At 42.8% G+C, this 19,659-nt stretch overlaps 1 protein-coding gene across 6 annotated transcripts in view; it reads right to left on the bottom strand.

The window, feature by feature from the left end:
- The window catches only part of LOC124013355 (protein Aster-B-like), an 86,642-nt gene extending 67,513 nt beyond the window's left edge, over nt 1-19,129 (bottom strand). For 2 of the 6 annotated variants that reach the window (XM_046327657.1, XM_046327664.1), the window contains exons 1-3: nt 7,645-8,171; nt 3,391-3,610; nt 2,470-2,490 (exon numbers count right to left, since the gene is read on the bottom strand). In XM_046327657.1, the coding sequence (XP_046183613.1) occupies nt 2,470-2,490; nt 3,391-3,610; nt 7,645-7,694 (291 nt within the window). In that variant the 5' untranslated portion in view covers nt 7,695-8,171. Of the gene's footprint in view, nt 1-2,469; nt 2,491-3,390; nt 3,611-7,644; nt 8,172-18,739 lie in introns of those variants that run through there. The other 4 variants (XM_046327673.1, XM_046327685.1, XM_046327680.1 and 1 more) reach the window with 3 other exon arrangements.
- Between the last annotated feature and the right edge of the window lie 530 nt (nt 19,130-19,659).

The following is a 19,659-nucleotide window of genomic DNA, read 5'->3' as shown; positions in this document are numbered from 1 at the left end:
CGTACTCTTGGTATAGAATCTTGGCATAGCCGTACTCTTGGTATAGAATCTTGGCATAGCCGTACTCTTGGTATAGAATCTTGGCATAGCCGTACTCTTGGTATAGAATCTTGGCATAGCCGTACTCTTGGTATAGAATCTTGGCATAGCCGTACTCTTGGTATAGAATCTTGGCATAGCCGTACTCTTGGTATAGAATCTTGGCATAGCCGTACTCTTGGTATAGAATCTTGGCATAGCCGTACTCTTGGTATAGAATCTTGGCATAGCCGTACTCTTGGTATAGAATCTTGGCATAGCCGTACTTGGTATAGAATCTTGGTATAGAATCTTGGCATAGCCGTACTCTTTGGTATAGAATCTTGGCATAGCCGTACTCTTGGTATAGAATCTTGGCATAGCCGTACTCTTGCCTTGGCATAGCCGTCTTTGGTATAGAATCTTGGCATAGCCGTACTCTTGGTATAGAATCTTGGCATAGCCGTACTCTTGGTATAGAATCTTGGCATAGCCGTACTCTTGGTATAGAATCTTGGCATAGCCGTACTCTTGGTATAGAATCTTGGCATAGCCGTACTCTTGGTATAGAATCTTGGCATAGCCGTACTCTTGGTATAGAATCTTGGCATAGCCGTACTCTTGGTATAGAATCTTGGCATAGCCGTACTCTTGGTATAGAATCTTAGTATAGCCGTACTCTTAGTATAGCCGTACTCTTGGTATAGAATCTTAGTATAGCCGTACTCTTGGTATAGCCGTACTCTTGGTATAGAATCTTAGTATAGCCATACTCTTGGTATAGGCGTACTCTTGGTATAGGCGTACTCTTGGTATAGGCGTACTCTTGGTATAGAATCTTAGTATAGCCGTACTCTTGGTATAGAATCTTAGTATAACCGTACTCTTGGTATAGAATCTTAGTATAGCCGTACTCTTGGTATAGGCATACTCTTGGTATAGAATCTTAGTATAGCCGTACTCTTGGTATAGAATCTTAGTATAGCCGTACTCTTGGTATAGGCGTTGGTATAGCCGGTATAGGCTACTCTTGGTATAGAATCTTAGTATAGCCATACTCTTGGTATAGCCGTACTCTTGGTATAGGCGTACTCTTGGTATAGGCGTACTCTTGGTATAGAATCTTAGTATAGCCGTACTCTTGGTATAGAATCTTAGTATAACCGTACTCTTGGTATAGAATCTTAGTATAGCCGTACTCTTGGTATAGGCATACTCTTGGTATAGAATCTTAGTATAGCTGTACTCTTGGTATAGAATATTAGTATAACCGTACTCTTGGTATAGCCGTACTCTTAGTATAAAATCTTAGTATAGCCGTACTCTTGGTATAGCCTACTCTTAGTATAAAATCTTAGTATAGCCATACTCTTAGTATAAAATCTTAGTATAGCCGTACTCTTGGTATAGCCTACTCTTAGTATAAAATCTTAGTATAGCCGTACTCTTAGTATAAAATCTAAGTATAGCCGTACTCTTGGTATAGCCTACTCTTAGTATAAAATCTTAGTATAGCCGTACTCTTAGTATAAAATCTTAATATAGCCGTACTCTTAGTATAGCCGTACTCTTAGTATAGCCGTACTCTTAGTATAGCCGTACTCTTAGTATAGCCGTACTCTTAGTAAACTCATTAGGTTTTAGTCAGTAATAAGTTAGCCCTGTGTATGCAGATGAAAGGTAAATGTGGGGATAGGTGCGTAAAAGGTACACTCTGCAATATGATATCATACATACAAAGCTAATAGTGTCAGTCTTAGCAGATTTTAATTCAGTTGTCTGTAAACAGGAAGTTGTCTCCAGCGCTGGATGATGACATCATATTGATGAGCGTACCTTTAAGATAGGTTTGGATAATGTGGTGTGATAGAGATGGAAAGATAAGTAACGGTAATTTAGGGTAATGTTGAATAGACTGAGGGTTTCCGGTTACCATGGTAACCATTTTAACATGTGCTCAATCAGTATAGAAATTAGATTCTCCAGCAAAAAAAGATGGTAACTGGTATTGATATAGTGCAGCATAGAGTAAGGAGAAATGGTGTTTAGGATCACCAAGTCTAATAAATAAAAAGGTTGGTTAGAAAATAGTAGAGGCGTTACAGGGTGGGATAGGTAAACACAGGGCAAAGTGAGTTAGCGCTTCTAGCTATCAAGGCATGAGGGAAACAAGATCAGGTCAGTTCAAGGGGTAGGCTAATACAGTTGGTTAGCAAGGGGTAAGCTAGGTTAGGCTAACATAGTTTAGCGTAGAGATGGTTGGGCAGCCTCATCAGGTAGCGTAAAGTAGCATAGGTAAAAACAGGATAGAGGCAAACGTTAACTTAGCATAATGTAGGATGGCATAGAGGAGAAACATTTGGCGTATTGCAGGGATAGTAGGAACGTCACCAGGCATGAGCACAAGCTAGCGGGAAGGAGAAAGGAGAACAGAAAAAGATTGATGCTTACTTTGGAAAGTCGCTTGTGAGACTAGCATGCATGAGAAGAAGAACAAAGAAAATCAGAAAACAAAACCAAATAAACAGCAAACACCTAAGGCAGAAAAATAAAATCCATAAGAATTTCAAGTTAAAGACTTGGATTGTGAGTGGTTTTAACATGGTGCAGCTGGTGCAGAAACATAACAATGTCTCGAAAGTAAAACAGAGGAGTAACATGGCATGACAACCGACGGACAAGTCAATCCCTAAGAGTGGAAATGAGGCAAACATCACCATGGAATGGGATATGAAAAAGGTTGAGAAGAACCGTACGATGATACTTGACAGATTTTCAAAATCCACTACTGAGTGGCAGACAAACATTCTTCACACAAGAACGTTGTCGATTTCATTCAGACAGCCCACACTGAAGTTCATTCTACAGTATATTCATTTCAACTGGGATGAAGTAATCGAGTTGACCATTTGTACCGAGATCTCTGCTGTTTCTCCTGTTGTGAGAGCGTGGATTACTTTTTAGCCCCAGTGGATCAGAAGGCCCAAAAGGCAAACAACTTTATTGTCCTGTGAAGATGTGATTAAAAGGCAGAGCAAATGTGTGATGATATGCAGTGGGCGGGCAAGAGAGGCTATGTATTTGGGGTGTGTCCACACCTGCCCATTGGCCCCTGGTCCAGACCAGAGCATGGTTATTTCCCAAAGATTACAGGACTGAGATAGGGGGAAACCCTCCTTCAATGGAGATTTAAGAGCATGATAGGTATGTAATGTGGAGTATTTTGTGTGTGTGTCTGCACTGTGTACGATATGCATGCATGGGTGTGTGTATGTGCGTTACTGCATAAATGTTCACCCCCTATACACAATTGTGTTTTGTCCCATGTGCGTGTTTATCCAATGCATGTCTGGTCCAGGTGCATGGGCTCACCTTGGAGTTCTTGCCTCCACTGCTGCGTGTGGCGGAGTGTACCGACTGGCTGTAGGTGCGCTGCACCACCTGCTCTGGGGTGGAGGGGGGGTCCAAGTGGCCCTTCTCCACCATGTTCTCACCACTGTGCTCCAAGCTCTGCTGGGGTGTGGGCGAGCGAGAGCGATGGCGCAGGATGGGCGAGCAAGCAGGCGTGCTCCGGTTCGAATTGCTGGCAGTGCTGTCAGTGAGAGATGGAAAGAGAGGGAATGATTAAAATAATTGTTTAAACTCTGAGATACTCAGAGCACTTATGGGCTGAATCCTTGAGATCCAAATGTGTACTCAACTACTATTTGAGAAGGTTCAGTCACACAGGGGTGTAAAAGGTAGGGATGGATATGATCCTTTATCAGCATAGTAACAAACCCCGACCTTGCAACCCCACACCCCTGTTGATGTCAGAGAGAACATTTAGCCTTTTTTAAAAGGTCATTTCCTGCAATTCTACACCTTTTTCCATGGGGTTAATTAAGAAGAAAATGTTGCAGTTTTAAAGCTAATTTTCAGAAATTCTACACATTTTTCCATGTCGTATGTGTTCATATGATACCTGAGTGACTCAACAAAATCAACAGAGTCTAAAATTAACACCCACCACCTGCAGGTGGATTTTGACATTGTCGGGTAAGATGTCTATTTCAACAGCAATGTTGGCGGGTGGTTGGGGCTCCACAGTTTGAACATTTCACTCGCATTTGCGAAAAAAAGTCAAGTATGATCATATTTAATAGTCAAATAAATGCTGTGGTAGCCATTTTCAAAGTTTCGTATATAACTTATTCCACCATGCGCTGCAGCACAGCCTGGCTGGGGGCTGTGCGCATGTGAAGAGCTGAGTGAAAGATTCATTTTTAGATGCAAAGGAATAAAAGTTTGTCTAATTTACTTGAAACAAAAATGTACTGAAATGATCATCTGTCCTTGTGTTTCTTGACTATTTACATTGTTTTGTTCAGAAGCTGGGTTGTTTTTCTATGTTTGAGTTTCAACTGCTAGGGAAGGGAAGACAACACTTTCTACCAGTCAATCTCACAGGTACAAACATGACTTGAGTCGTGATATTTTGGATAAAAGACAGGTCACAAACATTAGTTACTTCTTACTAGTAATTCATGTACTGTTTTAGAAACATTACAAAGCATGCTTATCTGTTAATTTGTGGTTTGTTGGTGTAATTTAAGCAGCCAAAAATACTTGGCTGGTAGACCAAAAAGTTAATTTCATGCCCAAATAATCAATGTGGGCTAGTAGTTGATCAACTGGACATTTCTGACAGGTTATAAATAGCTCTCTAAGGTCTGCCAGTGAATGGCATAATACTGCCAGTGAATGACATAATACTGCCAGTGAATGACATAATACTGCCAGTGAATACTGTCAGTGAATGACATAATACTGTCAGTGCATGACATAATACTGCCAGTGAATGACATAATACTGCCAGTGAATGACATAATACTGCCAGTGAATGACATAATACTGCCAGTGAATGACATAAGAGGAAAACTGCCCATGCACTAACAAATTTCAAAATTGCACCTTGTGCATTCTACTATTACAACTCTCAACAGCAGAAAAAAAAGTTTTTCTGGACCCGGACCGTGCTCCTCCTGTTGAGTACAGTATGGCTGGTGTACTCAATTAAACAAATAGAAGTCTTGACATGATGCATGATTTACAAAGACCCTATAAAAAAACATCCACTCCATCGCAAGTTACGTTGTTTGACCATCAGACAATTTAAGATAGCAGGAACATCCCCAATGACGATGTGTTCACTTCCTCCACAGGGCCAGATTAGTCTTTGATTCAGAGCACATCAATGAGGCACTGTCTCTGCCCTTGACGAGAGAGGACAATGTATTGACTAACTGATTTCCTATCCAGACTAGAGTGTCTACTCTGCAGGGCACGTATTCATAATGCGTCTCAGAGTAGGAATGCTGATTGAGGATCAGTTTGCCTTTTTAAAATCAATGAATAAGAGAAGGGATCAGATTCCAGATCAGGACTCTAAGATATTTTATGAACACGCACCCAGAACTTCAGGTCTAAGTGCTGGCAGATACAACAGAAGTACTTCATTTGATATCAGTTAACTGAGGCTCTTTTGGCCATGTTGGTGTAGCTCAGTGGAGAGAACACTAACTTCACTAAACCCTCTTCATGGTTGGTGAGAGAACAGCAGCTCTGCTGCAGGTGTTGACGCCCCCTCTCACCCTCCCTCTCGCTCTATCCCAACAGTAAGCTCCCACGGAGTGTACCCTGTGGAGTCCTGCCATTCTGCCATCAGCTTTCACACACTATTTTCCTCTCTCACTCCTCCCACCTCTTTCTCCACAGTTCACTTTCTATATCACCCAAGGGCTTATTATTTAAGCAGAGTTTGTGTGTGTGTGTGTCTGTGTGTGTGTGTGTGTATCAGGCTGGAAAAGCAAACAGATTCCAACAAAGAGAGAGGGAGGTCATAGGACACATCTTAGACAGCTACAATATGATAAATTATAGTGCAATTTTACTATTGAGGCATGCGTTTATTCTTGTTAAATTGCTTGGTCATTGCACACACAACGCTTCAGTAATACTCCCTAATTCACTCGAGACATCTAACTTGCATTCAGTAGATGACAGCTTATTGGTGGAACGTTGGTTTGCTGTGGGCAACATTATAGGCATAGACAATTACACACAGGTGTGTCTCAACTAGCTCCAGCAGGTGAGAGTGATATTATTGAAACCCACCTGGTTGGAAGTGATTGTATAATACATTCTGTGTGTGCTGTTGCCTTACATAAGGGATGGTGGGAGGATGTGTGTACAGTGCCTCACCCTCTCATCTATCATTTCATTACTCTATCCATCCTTATCTGGTCTATTTCAGACTACACACAGGAAGACCGCTTGATACACCATACTGGGATGCTTATTATAGCTGGTTAGGAGGACGAGGGTGTGTGTACCTTTGCTTCTTCTCAAGGGTGTTATCATCAGTAAAAAACTATCTTAGATCAGTGTCTAGAAACAACAATGTCCTGGCATCCATTAGCAGTCATTACACATCCGCTTTGTGGCTTGACAGCATTCAGATGAGGACACTTATTCACCTGCTATACAGGTGAAGCCCATTTCCTAAATCTCAGGTTGAGCCTACTAGAATCTGTATTTTACCATTGTATAAAGAAACAAAACATTTTTTGACACTGAACCCAAATTCCACTGGAGAGGGAGAAGTGGAGGCCAACTGTTGCTATGCTTACTGACGTCAAACGGCACTATCGTTGACACAGGTCAAGCTACTCTTCATAAGGTCATACTCCTGTTCTTCAAAACAAGAGCCCAGCAGCACAGATTACACTTCTAATAACACTGAAAAGGGTGAAACGATGGATTATGTTTCAGGTTATTCTGTGACAAAACAGAGTCATTGTATGTAGTCATTGTAAGTGGGATGGATCAATTGAGGCATGCAAAGACAGAGATGTCATGCTTAAAACATGACAACTAAAGGAAAGGAAATGTGTAAAATGTGTAAAGCTAATCATGGTGATTTCCCAATATGCATCAAAGAATTGCTACAATACAGACAGCTTAGATATGCTCATAAATGAAGGTGATGTGAATACGGAATGATGGATGCATCTTGCAGCCAGCATTCCTTAATCTTAATCTCTCTCTCCTCTCATTTTCTTTCTGTAGCGATCATGGTTATCAATTGGCTATTCAAATTATTGGTTGTTAGCATTAGCGTGCTACAAAATACTAAGGCTCCGAGTCACTCACTTTGATTATACTCTGCTTAACATGTATCGGCCCTAAAGCCAGACAGTTAAACTTAAACAGTTTGGGCATTCATGCAAGACATCCCTGATGTTTCCGTATAGCCAATGTACATTAGCATCTTCACCTTGCCCTGTACAGTATAAATGAACAGGAGGGGGGCTAACATGGCTAATTAGCTCACGCTAGGTTAATGCTAATCAGAGCGTCCAATAACGGAGGAGACAGGTTACCTTGTTAGTTGAAGTGCTGGGAATGGAGAAAAATAAATAACATTGCCAGCACGTCTACAGACGAGATAACCGGTCTCCTCCGTCATCGGATGCTCTGATAAGCATTAGCCTAAGCTAATTAGCCCTCCAATTAATTTCTACTAGACAGTGCAAGGTGAGGATGCGAATGTGAATTACCCCTGAAGCAGTGATAAGAACTAACCTGGTAGCCATGAAGGACTCAACCCGCCTGTTGGCTTCCACCTGCTTCATTCATCCATTTACTCAGTGACCAGCACGAGGAGGGGAGGCAGAGGAGATGGGGAGGGGGATGCCTCCCGTTGCATCCCAGACAGGGGTTCGTGTGTGGGGTCTGGGTTAGACACGACCGTCTAGCCCTCCGATATCACTCGCATACAGGCTTTCGGAGCACACCCTCTCTCAGACACCGTGATGGCCTCCCTCTCTTGCTCCCTCTTTCCCTCTCGCTGTCTTTCCCTCTCTCTGCAGTGATTCACAGGCACGTTATCCGGCTACTGCAAAGCCTCTTCTTTTCCTTCTCCCCTTCTCTCCATCCTTCCTTGGCTTCTTGTTCGCTCTTCCCGTTTTCCCTGCTTCCGTTTACATTCCTTTCCCTTCCCGCTCTCCCTCTCGATGGTGTGGGTGATGCTGAAGCTGGGGAGAGATGGCTGTCGATGCTAGCTGCTTTGCATAATGGCTTCTGCATGGTGCAGCACTGTTCCGGAGGCCGGCTCGTCAATTATTCAGGCTGTTCATGAATGGAGCCGCACTGGCTGACGTCACCTAACTCTCGCTGTCAGCCCATCCGCCCCTCCCCCCAAACACACACACACACACACACACACACACACACACACACACACACACACACACACACACACACACACACACACACACACACACACACACACACACACACACACACACACACACACACACACACACACACACACACACACACACACAACAACAACCTCTCCTCTCAGTCTGTCTCTCACACGCATGCGAGATCGCACGCATACACCTGCAAGAATTCACGCGCACACATCAAACCCTCACTTCTCTCACTTACACTTTTGCACCATTAACACCCCGGTTTGCCAGTAAAGTTTATTCCTCTATTGTTAGGAAACAATGTTTTTTTTGGAGGGTGATATACTCCAGCTATGACATGTTATTTTGTTCCGATACAGAAACGTTTATTTGTGGAAAATATCAAATCAGGCCTTCAGGCTTTGGTTTGCACAGTGATAGTGGAGAAAAAAAAACAATATTCCTTTCACTACATGCTCAGATATGCTTGAATGTTCAGAAGAATATTCCATGAAACAGGGGGATAGAAGAAAAAAACAGGTTGGGAAGCAGAGAGAGGGAGGGAGGGAGAAGAGAGAGGGATGGATAGCAGTAGAGGCAAAGAGAAGGGTGAGGGGGCATTTTGACAACTCCCAACAAGCACACAGCTGGCTCTAAAGAGCGCCTGGCATCAGAACACACCGCACGCTTTCCTTCATCCCGCTATCCCCTCATCCTCCCCGGCCCAGAAGACATGAAAGGAGAGAGGGGGGGGACAGTGCAAAGTAAGATAAACAAACAAGCCAGATAATTTTACTCTGAAATGAGACTGACAGGGTTTTCAAAAAGATTGCACTGTGACCTTTAATTGATCTATGACCGTAGGTGCTGTCTGACAAGTGCCATACTACACCTACCACTCTACGACCCTGTTCAAGTCTTAATAATTGCAGGAAGGAAGGAGAGCTGCAGTTTACAAGTTTTGGGACAGGGCATAGGACTCATGTTCATTAGGGCCCGCAATAGAAACAATTTAATAATGTTTTTTGGACAAGTCCCTCCCCGTTCAGTCCACTTTCTTCTGACTGGTGCCTAATGATAATGACCCTGCAGAGATTCTAAGCCTGTGTTCCCTGGGGAAAAACAAGTTCCTAACACATTCCCAATCGATATTCTCCAATTTGCGCTGTCATCTGTGAATATACATTTCCTTCGCATGCTTATGTCAGCTCATTAAATCAACTCTAAACAAGTTAATTTAATTACATACGTGATCAAGTATCATTTCAAAGGGCCTCAACATTAAAATGAGGAATACATCTCCAGCTAATTCTGTTGTCTTTTCATCACATTCACAATGCAAGTTCTTTTGACCTTTTGGAAAATAAAAAAGCCAAGGGAAAACATTATGAAAGCCTACAGAAGCACAAAGAGATGTGTTATACTTCATTCTGTACTGGAGCCTAAAAACTAAAATATGGCACACTATGTTATGCTTCATTCAAAGTGCATAGCTTTAGCCTCCACATTACCAACCATTCACTGTGCCTTGTAGAGACTGTTTTCTGTTGAGTAACGCTGAATATGAATCCCCACGGGACTATTCTGCTGATTGCACATAGCACTCTGTGGCCTGAGCCAAAAGCAACCAATCAGACCTCAGCGCACAGCACACTGAACCAAATCGTCATATCCGAGAGCACCTAACTGCTGAGTGAGCCAAAATGTAGCCAATCGTGGGCTGTGAAGATGTAGCCTTTATAATGTAGATGGGGAGGTTTTCAAGGCAGACATACGCTCTCTACTTTAGCTGTGATATAGTGAACTGTGTGATGACTTTACTTGTAGAAGATAAAGTGTCTGGGGTACACACAGATTCTTCTCCCGGTGGTAGTTGGGCTCGTCTGCCATTTTAGAAAACACCAAGCCATCATTTCTTTGACGTTACCCTGGGAGAATCACTGTAATAAAGCAAGTTCATAGACAGAGGTTCTCCATTCTTATTTTACAGGGTAAATTCATATGAATTCAATACCTTTTGACAGCATCCCGTAGGATTTAAACAAAACTTTCCATATGTTTTCCCATGGAAGAAATGGCTGAAAATGACTTTTTGGACCAGAATGCCAAAGGAGATAGAGGTGCTCAAAGTATATCTATATATTTCTTTTTAAATATTCAATTATTTAAACATGCATGAACTTGATTTTTTAAATATGTGCATATTTTGTAGCTTAGACGCTATTTAATATTTGTTTTTTGCTGATAACTGAACTAAAATGGGAACACAATTCAAATGTAAACTTTCAAATGGTACCACAAAGATGGTTGGAGGTCCACACACATCAGAGAATGTTGACACACGCACACACACACACACACACACACACACACACACACACACACACACACACACACACACACACACACACACACACACACACGTCAGCGCAGTAGATCCAGCACAGAAGTCTAGCTCATGAGCTCCATCAGCAGCCAATTGAAATTTGGAATTGAAAATGAATGTGTTTATGTAAGAATGTTAGTGCATTCAATCGCATCGAACCGAAACGCATCGATTCGTTCTCTAATCAAACCGAATTGTTTCAAACAAAACACATCGTTCCTGTATCATATCGGGGCCCATGTACCTAGATGCGTATCGAATTGTCTTAAAAGGGAAAGATGCACATCCCAAATAGATAAACATATCTGTGTCTTCTCTGCTTCCCTGCAGGAGGTTGATTAAATCAGAGAGACACAAAGAGGACAACAAGGCTAAGAGTGAAGTATTGTAACGTTTCAATCAAGGATTGTTATGGCAGTGAAAAAAAAATAGACAGAAAAGGTATTATTCCATACCTAGATAGAAAAGCAATCTAGATATGGAATAGGTAATGCTGGATGGAGAAGTAGAACACCTGTTTAGGTGAGGTGCTGGATGGAGAAGTAGAACACCTGTTTAGGCGAGGTGCTGGATGGCGAAATAGAACACCTGTTTAGGCGAGGTGCTGGATGGCGAAGTAGAACACCTGTTTAGGCGAGGTGCTGGATAGCGAACCTGTTTAGGCGAGGTGCTGGATGGCGAAGTAGAACACCTGTTTAGGCGAGGTGCTGGATGGCGAAGTAGAACACCTGTTTAGGCGAGGTGCTGGATGGCGAAGTAGAACACCTGTTTAGGCGAGGTGCTGGATGGCGAAGTAGAACACCTGTTTAGGCGAGGTGCTGGATGGCGAAGTAGAACACCTGTTTAGGCGAGGTGCTGGATGGAGAAGTAGAACACCTGTTTAGGCGAGGTGCTGGATGGCGAAGTAGAACACCTGTTTAGGCGAGGTGCTGGATGGCGAAGTAGAACACCTGTTTAGGCGAGGTGCTGGATGGCGAAGTAGAACACCTGTTTAGGCGAGGTGCTGGATGGCGAAGTAGAACACCTGTTTAGGCGAGGTGCTGGATGGCGAAGTAGAACACCTGTTTAGGCGAAGTGCTGGATGGAGAAGTAGAACACCTGTTTAGGCGAGGTGCTGGATGGCGAAGTAGAACAAAATTAAAGGAGAGCCGCACCCTCTAGGAGCTCAGATGCAATAATTGAATAACCCAATATCCACCGTTTTGACAGACCTCATCAGTGTATAATGACAAACACTGCGGGTCACTGGTTTATATAGTGTCAAAGGACACACACAGGTGTCTGTAATCATGGCCGGGTGTGGTCTGATATCGTTGGTTATTTCTCAGATTTAAAAAATACTAAAAACATGAATCAGAGCATACGATCATAGATACAATTTGGCTATATAGGCCTACCAACATTTACAATGAATAGCAACATAACAATAATCACAAGAATGGCTTCAGATCAAAGTCCACGTTGAGACCAAAGGGACCGAGGGTCTTTAAATTAAAGATCCAGGCAGCCTCTTGTTTTAACAATAAATTGTCGAGGTCACCCCCTCTCCTAGGGAGAGTGACATGTTTGATGCCGATATAACATAGGGATGAAATCGAGTGGTTCTCTTCCAGAAAGTGGGCCCACACTGGGTATGTCAAGTTTCTGCACCTATTGGTGCTCCAAGATTCATACTTTTAATTTGCGCTTTGTTTTACCCACATCATTTTTACCACAAGGACAAGTTATAAGATAAATAACTGCCTTAGTGGAGCACGTGACCTTTGGGGAAACAGATCCCAATCAAAGGTGTTATCACTTCTTGAAATGTAACGTCCAATCAAAATCTTGCTGGTCCGCTGGCTCCCAGCATTCAAACTGTTTTTTTCAATACAACATTCTCTAGACCTCCAAGGGAGGCGTGACACGATGTGATTTTGGAGGTTTGGCAACTTGAGACTATTTGTCTACCAATCAGTTCAGAGCCGATTGACCTTGTTGTGTTGGCTCTGCTGTGTGGTCATCGAATAGAATTGATAGGACAAGAGACAGAGGGGTCATTGAACAGATGTCAGCTGTTTGCTGTCTAAAAATGGCACTGCATGGATTTTTCTCTGTGTGCATGTTTTTGTCAACTGATAAGGCATGTAGGCCAACATTCCACCATATTGTTAGTCCTGTTTTTTTTGTCTACAATGTAGCAACTTGATTCTTCTATTGGTCTTAAAGCCAATGTTTAGCTGAATCCTGGACTATAAAATGATTCTTCAAAAGGAGCTTGCTTTTAAGTCCAGGAGTAGGCTTAATCCGGGTCTGGGAAACTGTCCCTTGACAGTTATATATATATTAAATTACTGAGGGTATCGCCATCAATATCTCGCCTAAACAGGTGTTCTACTTCTCCATCCAGCACCTCGCCTAAACAGGTGTTCTACTTCTCCATCCAGCACCTCGCCTAAACAGGTGTTCTACTTCTCCATCCAGCACCTCGCCTAAACAGGTGTTCTACTTCGCCATCCAGCACCTCGCCTAAACAGGTGTTCTACTTCGCCATCCAGCACCTCGCCTAAACAGGTGTTCTACTTCGCCATCCAGCACCTCGCCTAAACAGGTGTTCTACTTCGCCATCCAGCACCTCGCCTAAACAGGTGTTCTACTTCTCCATCCAGCACCTCGCCTAAACAGGTGTTCTACTTCTCCATCCAGCACCTCGCCTAAACAGGTGTTCTACTTCTCCATCCAGCACCTCGCCTAAACAGGTGTTCTACTTCTCCATCCAGCACCTCGCCTAAACAGGTGTTCTACTTCTCCGTCCAGCACCTCGCCTAAACAGGTGTTCTACTTTGCCATCCAGCACCTCGCCTAAACAGGTGTTCTACTTCGCCATCCAGCACCTCGCCTAAACAGGTGTTCTACTTCGCCATCCAGCACCTCGCCTAAACAGGTGTTCTACTTCGCCATCCAGCACCTCGCCTAAACAGGTGTTCTACTTCGCCATCCAGCACCTCGCCTAAACAGGTGTTCTACTTCTCCATCCAGCACCTCGCCTAAACAGGTGTTCTACTTCTCCATCCAGCACCTCGCCTAAACAGGTGTTCTACTTCTCCATCCAGCACCTCGCCTAAACAGGTGTTCTACTTCTCCATCCAGCACCTCGCCTAAACAGGTGTGCGTTTCTTTCGCCTCCAGATTGTATTCTCAAATTAACATTTCCTTTTTGTCTAGTTGTAAGATCTCAAATCTGTTTTATTTGATTGTCACTCTCTCTCAGTATATCAGCTTCGGTATGTGAATCCATTTAGCAGCTTATCATATGGCATGCATTGCCAATGCAGCCATAGACCTACAGTTTGAGGGCATTACTGGCCTTAAGGGTATCTGAAGCAGAGAATAGCTTATTTTCACACATTGTTCACATGTTGAGCTATTTGTTCTCAATTTAAAATTATACCAGTAGACAATGTACACTGAACAAAAATCTAAATAAAACATGTAGTGTTGGTCATGTTTCAGGAGCTGAAATAAGAGATCCCAGACATTTTCCATACGCACAAAAAACGTATTTCTCAAAAATGTTGTGCACAAATTTATTTACATCCCTTTTAGTGAGCATTTCTCCTTTGCCAAGACGATCCATCCACCTGACAGGTGCGGCATATCAAGAAGCTGATTAAACAACATGATCATAACACAGGTGCACCTTGTGCTGGTGACAATAGAGTACCACAGTATGATTCATAATGCCCATAAAACCTAGTGGTCAAACAGGGAAATGGTTCCAATCGTTTTCCCACTACTAATTTCTCCCATAGGGAATTTTAGATGCACTTAAAAAAAGACTGTGTTTTGTGTAGGCTTACCCTGGTGTGCATGTGTATATCTCTCTAGGACAAGGTGACTTTTAACAATATATTTGTTTCTATTTACCACAAAAATGAAATGGTAATTAGCAGATAATGATAAAGAACTACAAAACACCATGATGATCTGGAAGAGACTGCCGAATCGAGGCAAAGGTAAGAATCTCTGGATTAACAATCTAATGTTAGCTAAATTTAGTCATGAATAAATTGGATATATTTCTTTAAATTGACAATTCTGTGAACGGTCTTGTGCACGTTTTAAATTGACAATACCTGTTAGCAAAGGTGTCAGCTAGAGATGACATGCAGGAGCTTGCAGGGATTTGTAGTCTTGCATGATTTTCAATTTGAGAGTAAAAAGAGGAGAATATACAGTTGAAGTCAGAAGTTTACATACACCTTAGCCAAATACATTTAAACTCAGTTTTTCACAATTCCTGACATTTTATCCTGGTAAAAATTCCCTGTCTCAGGTAAGTTAGGATGACTACTTTGTTTTAATGTGAAATGTCAGAATAATAGTAGAGAGAATGATTTAGTTCTGCTTTTATGTCTTTCATCACATTTCCACTGGGTCAGAAGTAAACATACACTCAATTAGTATTTGGTAGCATAGCCTTCAAATTGTTGAACTTGGGTCAAACGTTTTGGGTAGCCTTCCCACAATAAGTTGGGTGAATTTTGGCCCATTCCTCCTGACAGAGCTGGTGTAACTTAGTCAGGTTTGTAGGCATCCTTGCTCGCACACACTTTTTCAGTTCTGCCCACACATTTTCTGTGGGATTGAGGTCAGGGCTTTGTGATGGCCACTCCAATACCTTGACTTTGTTGTCTTAAGCCATTTTGCCACAACTTTGGCAGTATGCTTGGGGTCATTGTCCATTTGGAAGACCCATTTGCGACCAAGCTTTAACTTCCTGACGTGCTTTATTGTTGGGATGGTGTTCTTCGGTTTGCAAGCCTCCCCTTTTTTCCTCCAAACATAACGATGGTCATCATGGCCAAACAGTTTTATTTTATTGTTTTATCAGACCAGAGGACATTTCTCCAAAAAGTATGATATTTGTCCCCATGTGCAGTTGCAAACCGTAGTCTGGCTTTTTTATGGTGGTTTTGGAGCAGTGGCTTCTTCCTTTCTGAGCGGCCTTTCAGGTTATGTCTATATAGGACTCGTTTAACAGTGGATATTGATAATTTTGTACCTGTTTCCTCCAGCATCTTCACAAGGTCCTTTGCTGTTGTTCTGAGATTGATTTGCACTTTTCGCACCAAAGTATGTTCATCTCTAGGAGACGGAACACGTCTTCTTCCTGAGTGGTATGACGGCTGCGTGATCCCATGGTACCTTCAGGCATTTGGAAATTGCTCCCAAGGATGAACCAGACTTGTGGAAGTCTACGATTTTTTTTCTGAGGTCTTGGCTTAATTCTTTTGATTTTCCCATTTTCCCACTAAGTTCAAAGGTAGGCCTTGAAATACATCCACACCTACAATTGACTCAAATTACGTCAATTAGCCTATCAGCTTTAGCTCATTTCGAAATAACAGAAATGCTGTGTGAACCAGTGTGCTGTAAAAATGTATTGTCACCAATGCTTGTTTTCTATCCTCACACACTGTTGCTCCCACAGCACTCATCTGGTGAACAGCTTTGTAACTCCGTCCAAGTAAGGCATTTGGTTGGTTTGAATTTTTGTGAGGCGTCACTGATTTACACCGGGTTCTGACCCATCTTTAGCTGATTTCTGCCATGGAACTTCCCTAGGCTTCCCATTTTAGGGAATGTGGAGTGTGTGTGCATGCGTGCACATCGTCAAAATGTACGGTTCTAAGCAGACCCATTAATATACCATTAATGAACCGTTTAGAAATTACTGCACTTTTTGTACATAGTACCCCCCATGTAAGGGGACCAAAAGTATTGGGATATATTCCCTTATGTGTATTAAACTATTAAACAAGTATTTGGTCCCATATTCATACGATGCAATGACTATATCAAGTTTGTGACTCTACAAATTTGTTGGTTGCATTTGCTGCTCGTTTTGGTTTTGTTTCAGATTATTTTGCGCCCAATAGGAATTAAATTATATAAATAACATGTCATTTTGGAGTCACTTTTACTGTAAATAAGAATGGAATATGTTTCTAAACACTTCTGCATGAATGTGGATGCTACAATGATTATGGAAAATCTTGAATGATTTGTGAATAATGGTGAGTGAGAAAGTTTCAGACACAAACACCATACCCCCAGGACATGCTGACCTCGTAAACATTACAATAATGGGGGGGTAGGTTTTTGGGGGGGTACGATATTTGTGCATCTTTAACTTGGCTGCAAGTATATCTGGCAGCAAGACAATAACCCCAAGCACAAAGAAATGGTTAATTGACCACAAACGCAACCTTTTGCAATGGCCATTTCCATCTCCGGACTTGAACCCCATTGAACCCCATTGAAAACCTGTGGTTTGAATTGAAGAGGGCAGTCTATAAGCACAGACAAAGGATATCAAAGATCTGGAAAGATTCTGTATGAAGGAAAAAAAGTATTACTGGTTAAACAAAATCTTTCTCTGAGCTATTGTATTAGTATAAAATAAAGTAATTGTCAAAATGTTTGGAGCATACAATATAGTTCAGTATTTGTATCATTTATTTTATAGTCATTTTTGCTCATCTTTATCAATGCTGACAATAATTTCAGATGTGACCATGTGCACACATGCACATCATACAGTGTACACAGTAGTGCAAGGAAATTCACAAATACATGTACACCCACACGTCAACTGTTCTCTCTGTGGCTGCATGGCAAGCGGTATTGATGCATCAAGTCTGGAACCAACAGGACCCTGAACAGCTTCTACCATAAGTCATAAGACTGCTAAATAGTCCTGGTAGATATTTGGTTAACCATCTGCATTGACCCCCCTTTGCACTAACTATTTTGACTCATCACATATGCTGCTGCTACTGCTCATCATCTATCCTGTTGCCAAGTCACTTTATCCCTATCTCTACGTACATATCTACCTCAATTACCCCGTACCCCTGCACATCGACTCGGTACTTGTACCCTGTGTATTTAGCCAAGGTATCGTTATTCATTGTGTATTTATTCCTTGTGTTATCATTTTTATTTAATTTTTCTCTCTGCATTGTTGGGAAGGTCCATAAATAAGTATTTCACTCTTAATCTACACCTGTTGTTTATGAAGCATGTGACAAATACAATTTGATTTGATTTTGGGGTATTCAAAACAAACGCACATCCTCAGATTCTGAGGAAGCAACGAGGGGAAAGGATGATTGAGGCACGGAGATCTACAATTAAGTGGAGAGACTTCGGGACACTGTGGGAGAAAAAGATTGCTCAGAATGCCACTCTGACAGTGGTGTTACTGTTGTGTTCTCTTTGCCTGGCAAACCAGACTCCCTGCTACGGCCAAATGCTATACCACGCCCACGGACGTTAGTTCATCTCCGCAATGAGTCTGGATCAGAGAACCTCCCCAACCCTTCACCGAATGCAAACACATTCAGGGCCGTCTAATTGGTACAGAACCCGATGGGTTGGGCCAGAGCCAGAACACACGTGGGTAAATTCGAAAATTCGTAATTGGCTTTGGTACTCTGATTGGTTAGAAACAATCCAATCGCTGATGACTTTGGTTTATACAATGCCCCTCACCACAAATGGCTTCAATGATGGTATCAGGCTAGCGTTCTCTCTCTCCCTCACTCCCTAGTATAACAATCAGTGGCGGCCAGCAATAACAATATATGACAGAGGCAAGAGGGAGACGCATTCACAAACACTGGAAACAGAGGTTAATCGAGGAGAATAGAAGAGGGGAGGAGAACTGAGCAGAACCAATGAAAACCAAGGAGAACTGGGGAGAGGAAAGGAGAAACAAGGACAGGAGAGATGAGGATAACTGAGAAAAAATACAGGGAAAAGAAACTAGAAGAGTCTGATGAGAGGAGACACAAACCAATGAGAGGAGAGGAATATGATGCTCTCTTCAAGGCTGCCATATTATAAAGGGCTCAGTAAAAATCTCCCATCCTTGATGCCAGGAATGGACAGATGGTGTGAAAGAAAGAGAGAGAAGACGAAGGAAGGGAAGGATCGAGGAAATAGCAGGTCAGGGCAGGGAAGCACTCTGCTACTCCTCCTCCTAACCCTCATCATCTTCCTCCTACCCCGATCATCAGTGTCTCCCAATAAAGACAGATATTAGTCTTACCAGGCGAGCTTGAAGCCCTTCATTAGTGCAGCGGTGAGCAGAAGCGTTGCTGTCCAATGCCCATAGCGAGGTCTCCCCACTCGGACGGCCAGTCATTCCTTGCCATGTTGAGTGGCAACAGGAGGGGTAGTCCCGGGGCCCTAGGTCTGTCCGCAGGGCCCATGTGAGGGGGAGAAAGAGAGGAGCTTGCCCTGGCTCACAGAGAAACGGAGGAAGGAGAAGAGGAGCCAGCTAGCTCAAAATGCTACAATGCTAACACTAGTGCTGATAAAGCTGTCCTTTCCTGCTGCCTGTCCCAAACACTTTCAGCCTCATCTGTGTGTGTTTGTGGATGAGAGTGTGTGTGTGTGTGTGTGTGTGTGTGTGTGTGTGTGTGTGTGTGTGTGTGTGTGTGTGTGTGTGTGTGTGTGTGTGTGTGTGTGTGTGTGTGTGTGTGTGTGTGTGTGTGTGTGTGTGTGTGTGTGTGTGTGTGTGTGTATGGTGGTGGCAGCTGCTCACATGCAAACTCTCTCATATGCAGTAGACTCACTTACTCTCTCTCTCGCTCTGCAGATGAAAGCAAGAGCTGAGCCGCTTGCAGGGCTGAGAGACCTATTGGGCATGCTCCGTTCCTCTCACATCCAATCCAGCGAGCCCCCTCTTTCTCTCTATGACCTTAGCTCCTCCCCCCAACAGAACAGTACTGTGGCGCCAACCTAACAGTACCTTTTCCCTCTCTATTTCACACACACACTCTCTCATGTCTGTTAGAGTCAGACCCTCGGAGGGGATTACAGTGTGTGTGTGGCCACAAACTCCAGTATCCGTCAGTCCTAGCAGCTGGCACTCTAATCTCTTAATGTGGGATAGATGGAGCACACTGCGTGTGTGTGTGTGTTGATGTGGATGTGAGAGAGAAAGATAATGTGTGTGTAAATGGA

The sequence above is a fragment of the Oncorhynchus gorbuscha genome, linkage group LG02, assembly GCF_021184085.1.
Source record: "Oncorhynchus gorbuscha isolate QuinsamMale2020 ecotype Even-year linkage group LG02, OgorEven_v1.0, whole genome shotgun sequence".
NCBI classification, from domain to species: Eukaryota; Metazoa; Chordata; class Actinopteri; order Salmoniformes; family Salmonidae; genus Oncorhynchus; species Oncorhynchus gorbuscha.
Note: the sequence above shows the minus strand (reverse complement) of the source record. Positions and strands in the feature narration are given on the sequence as shown.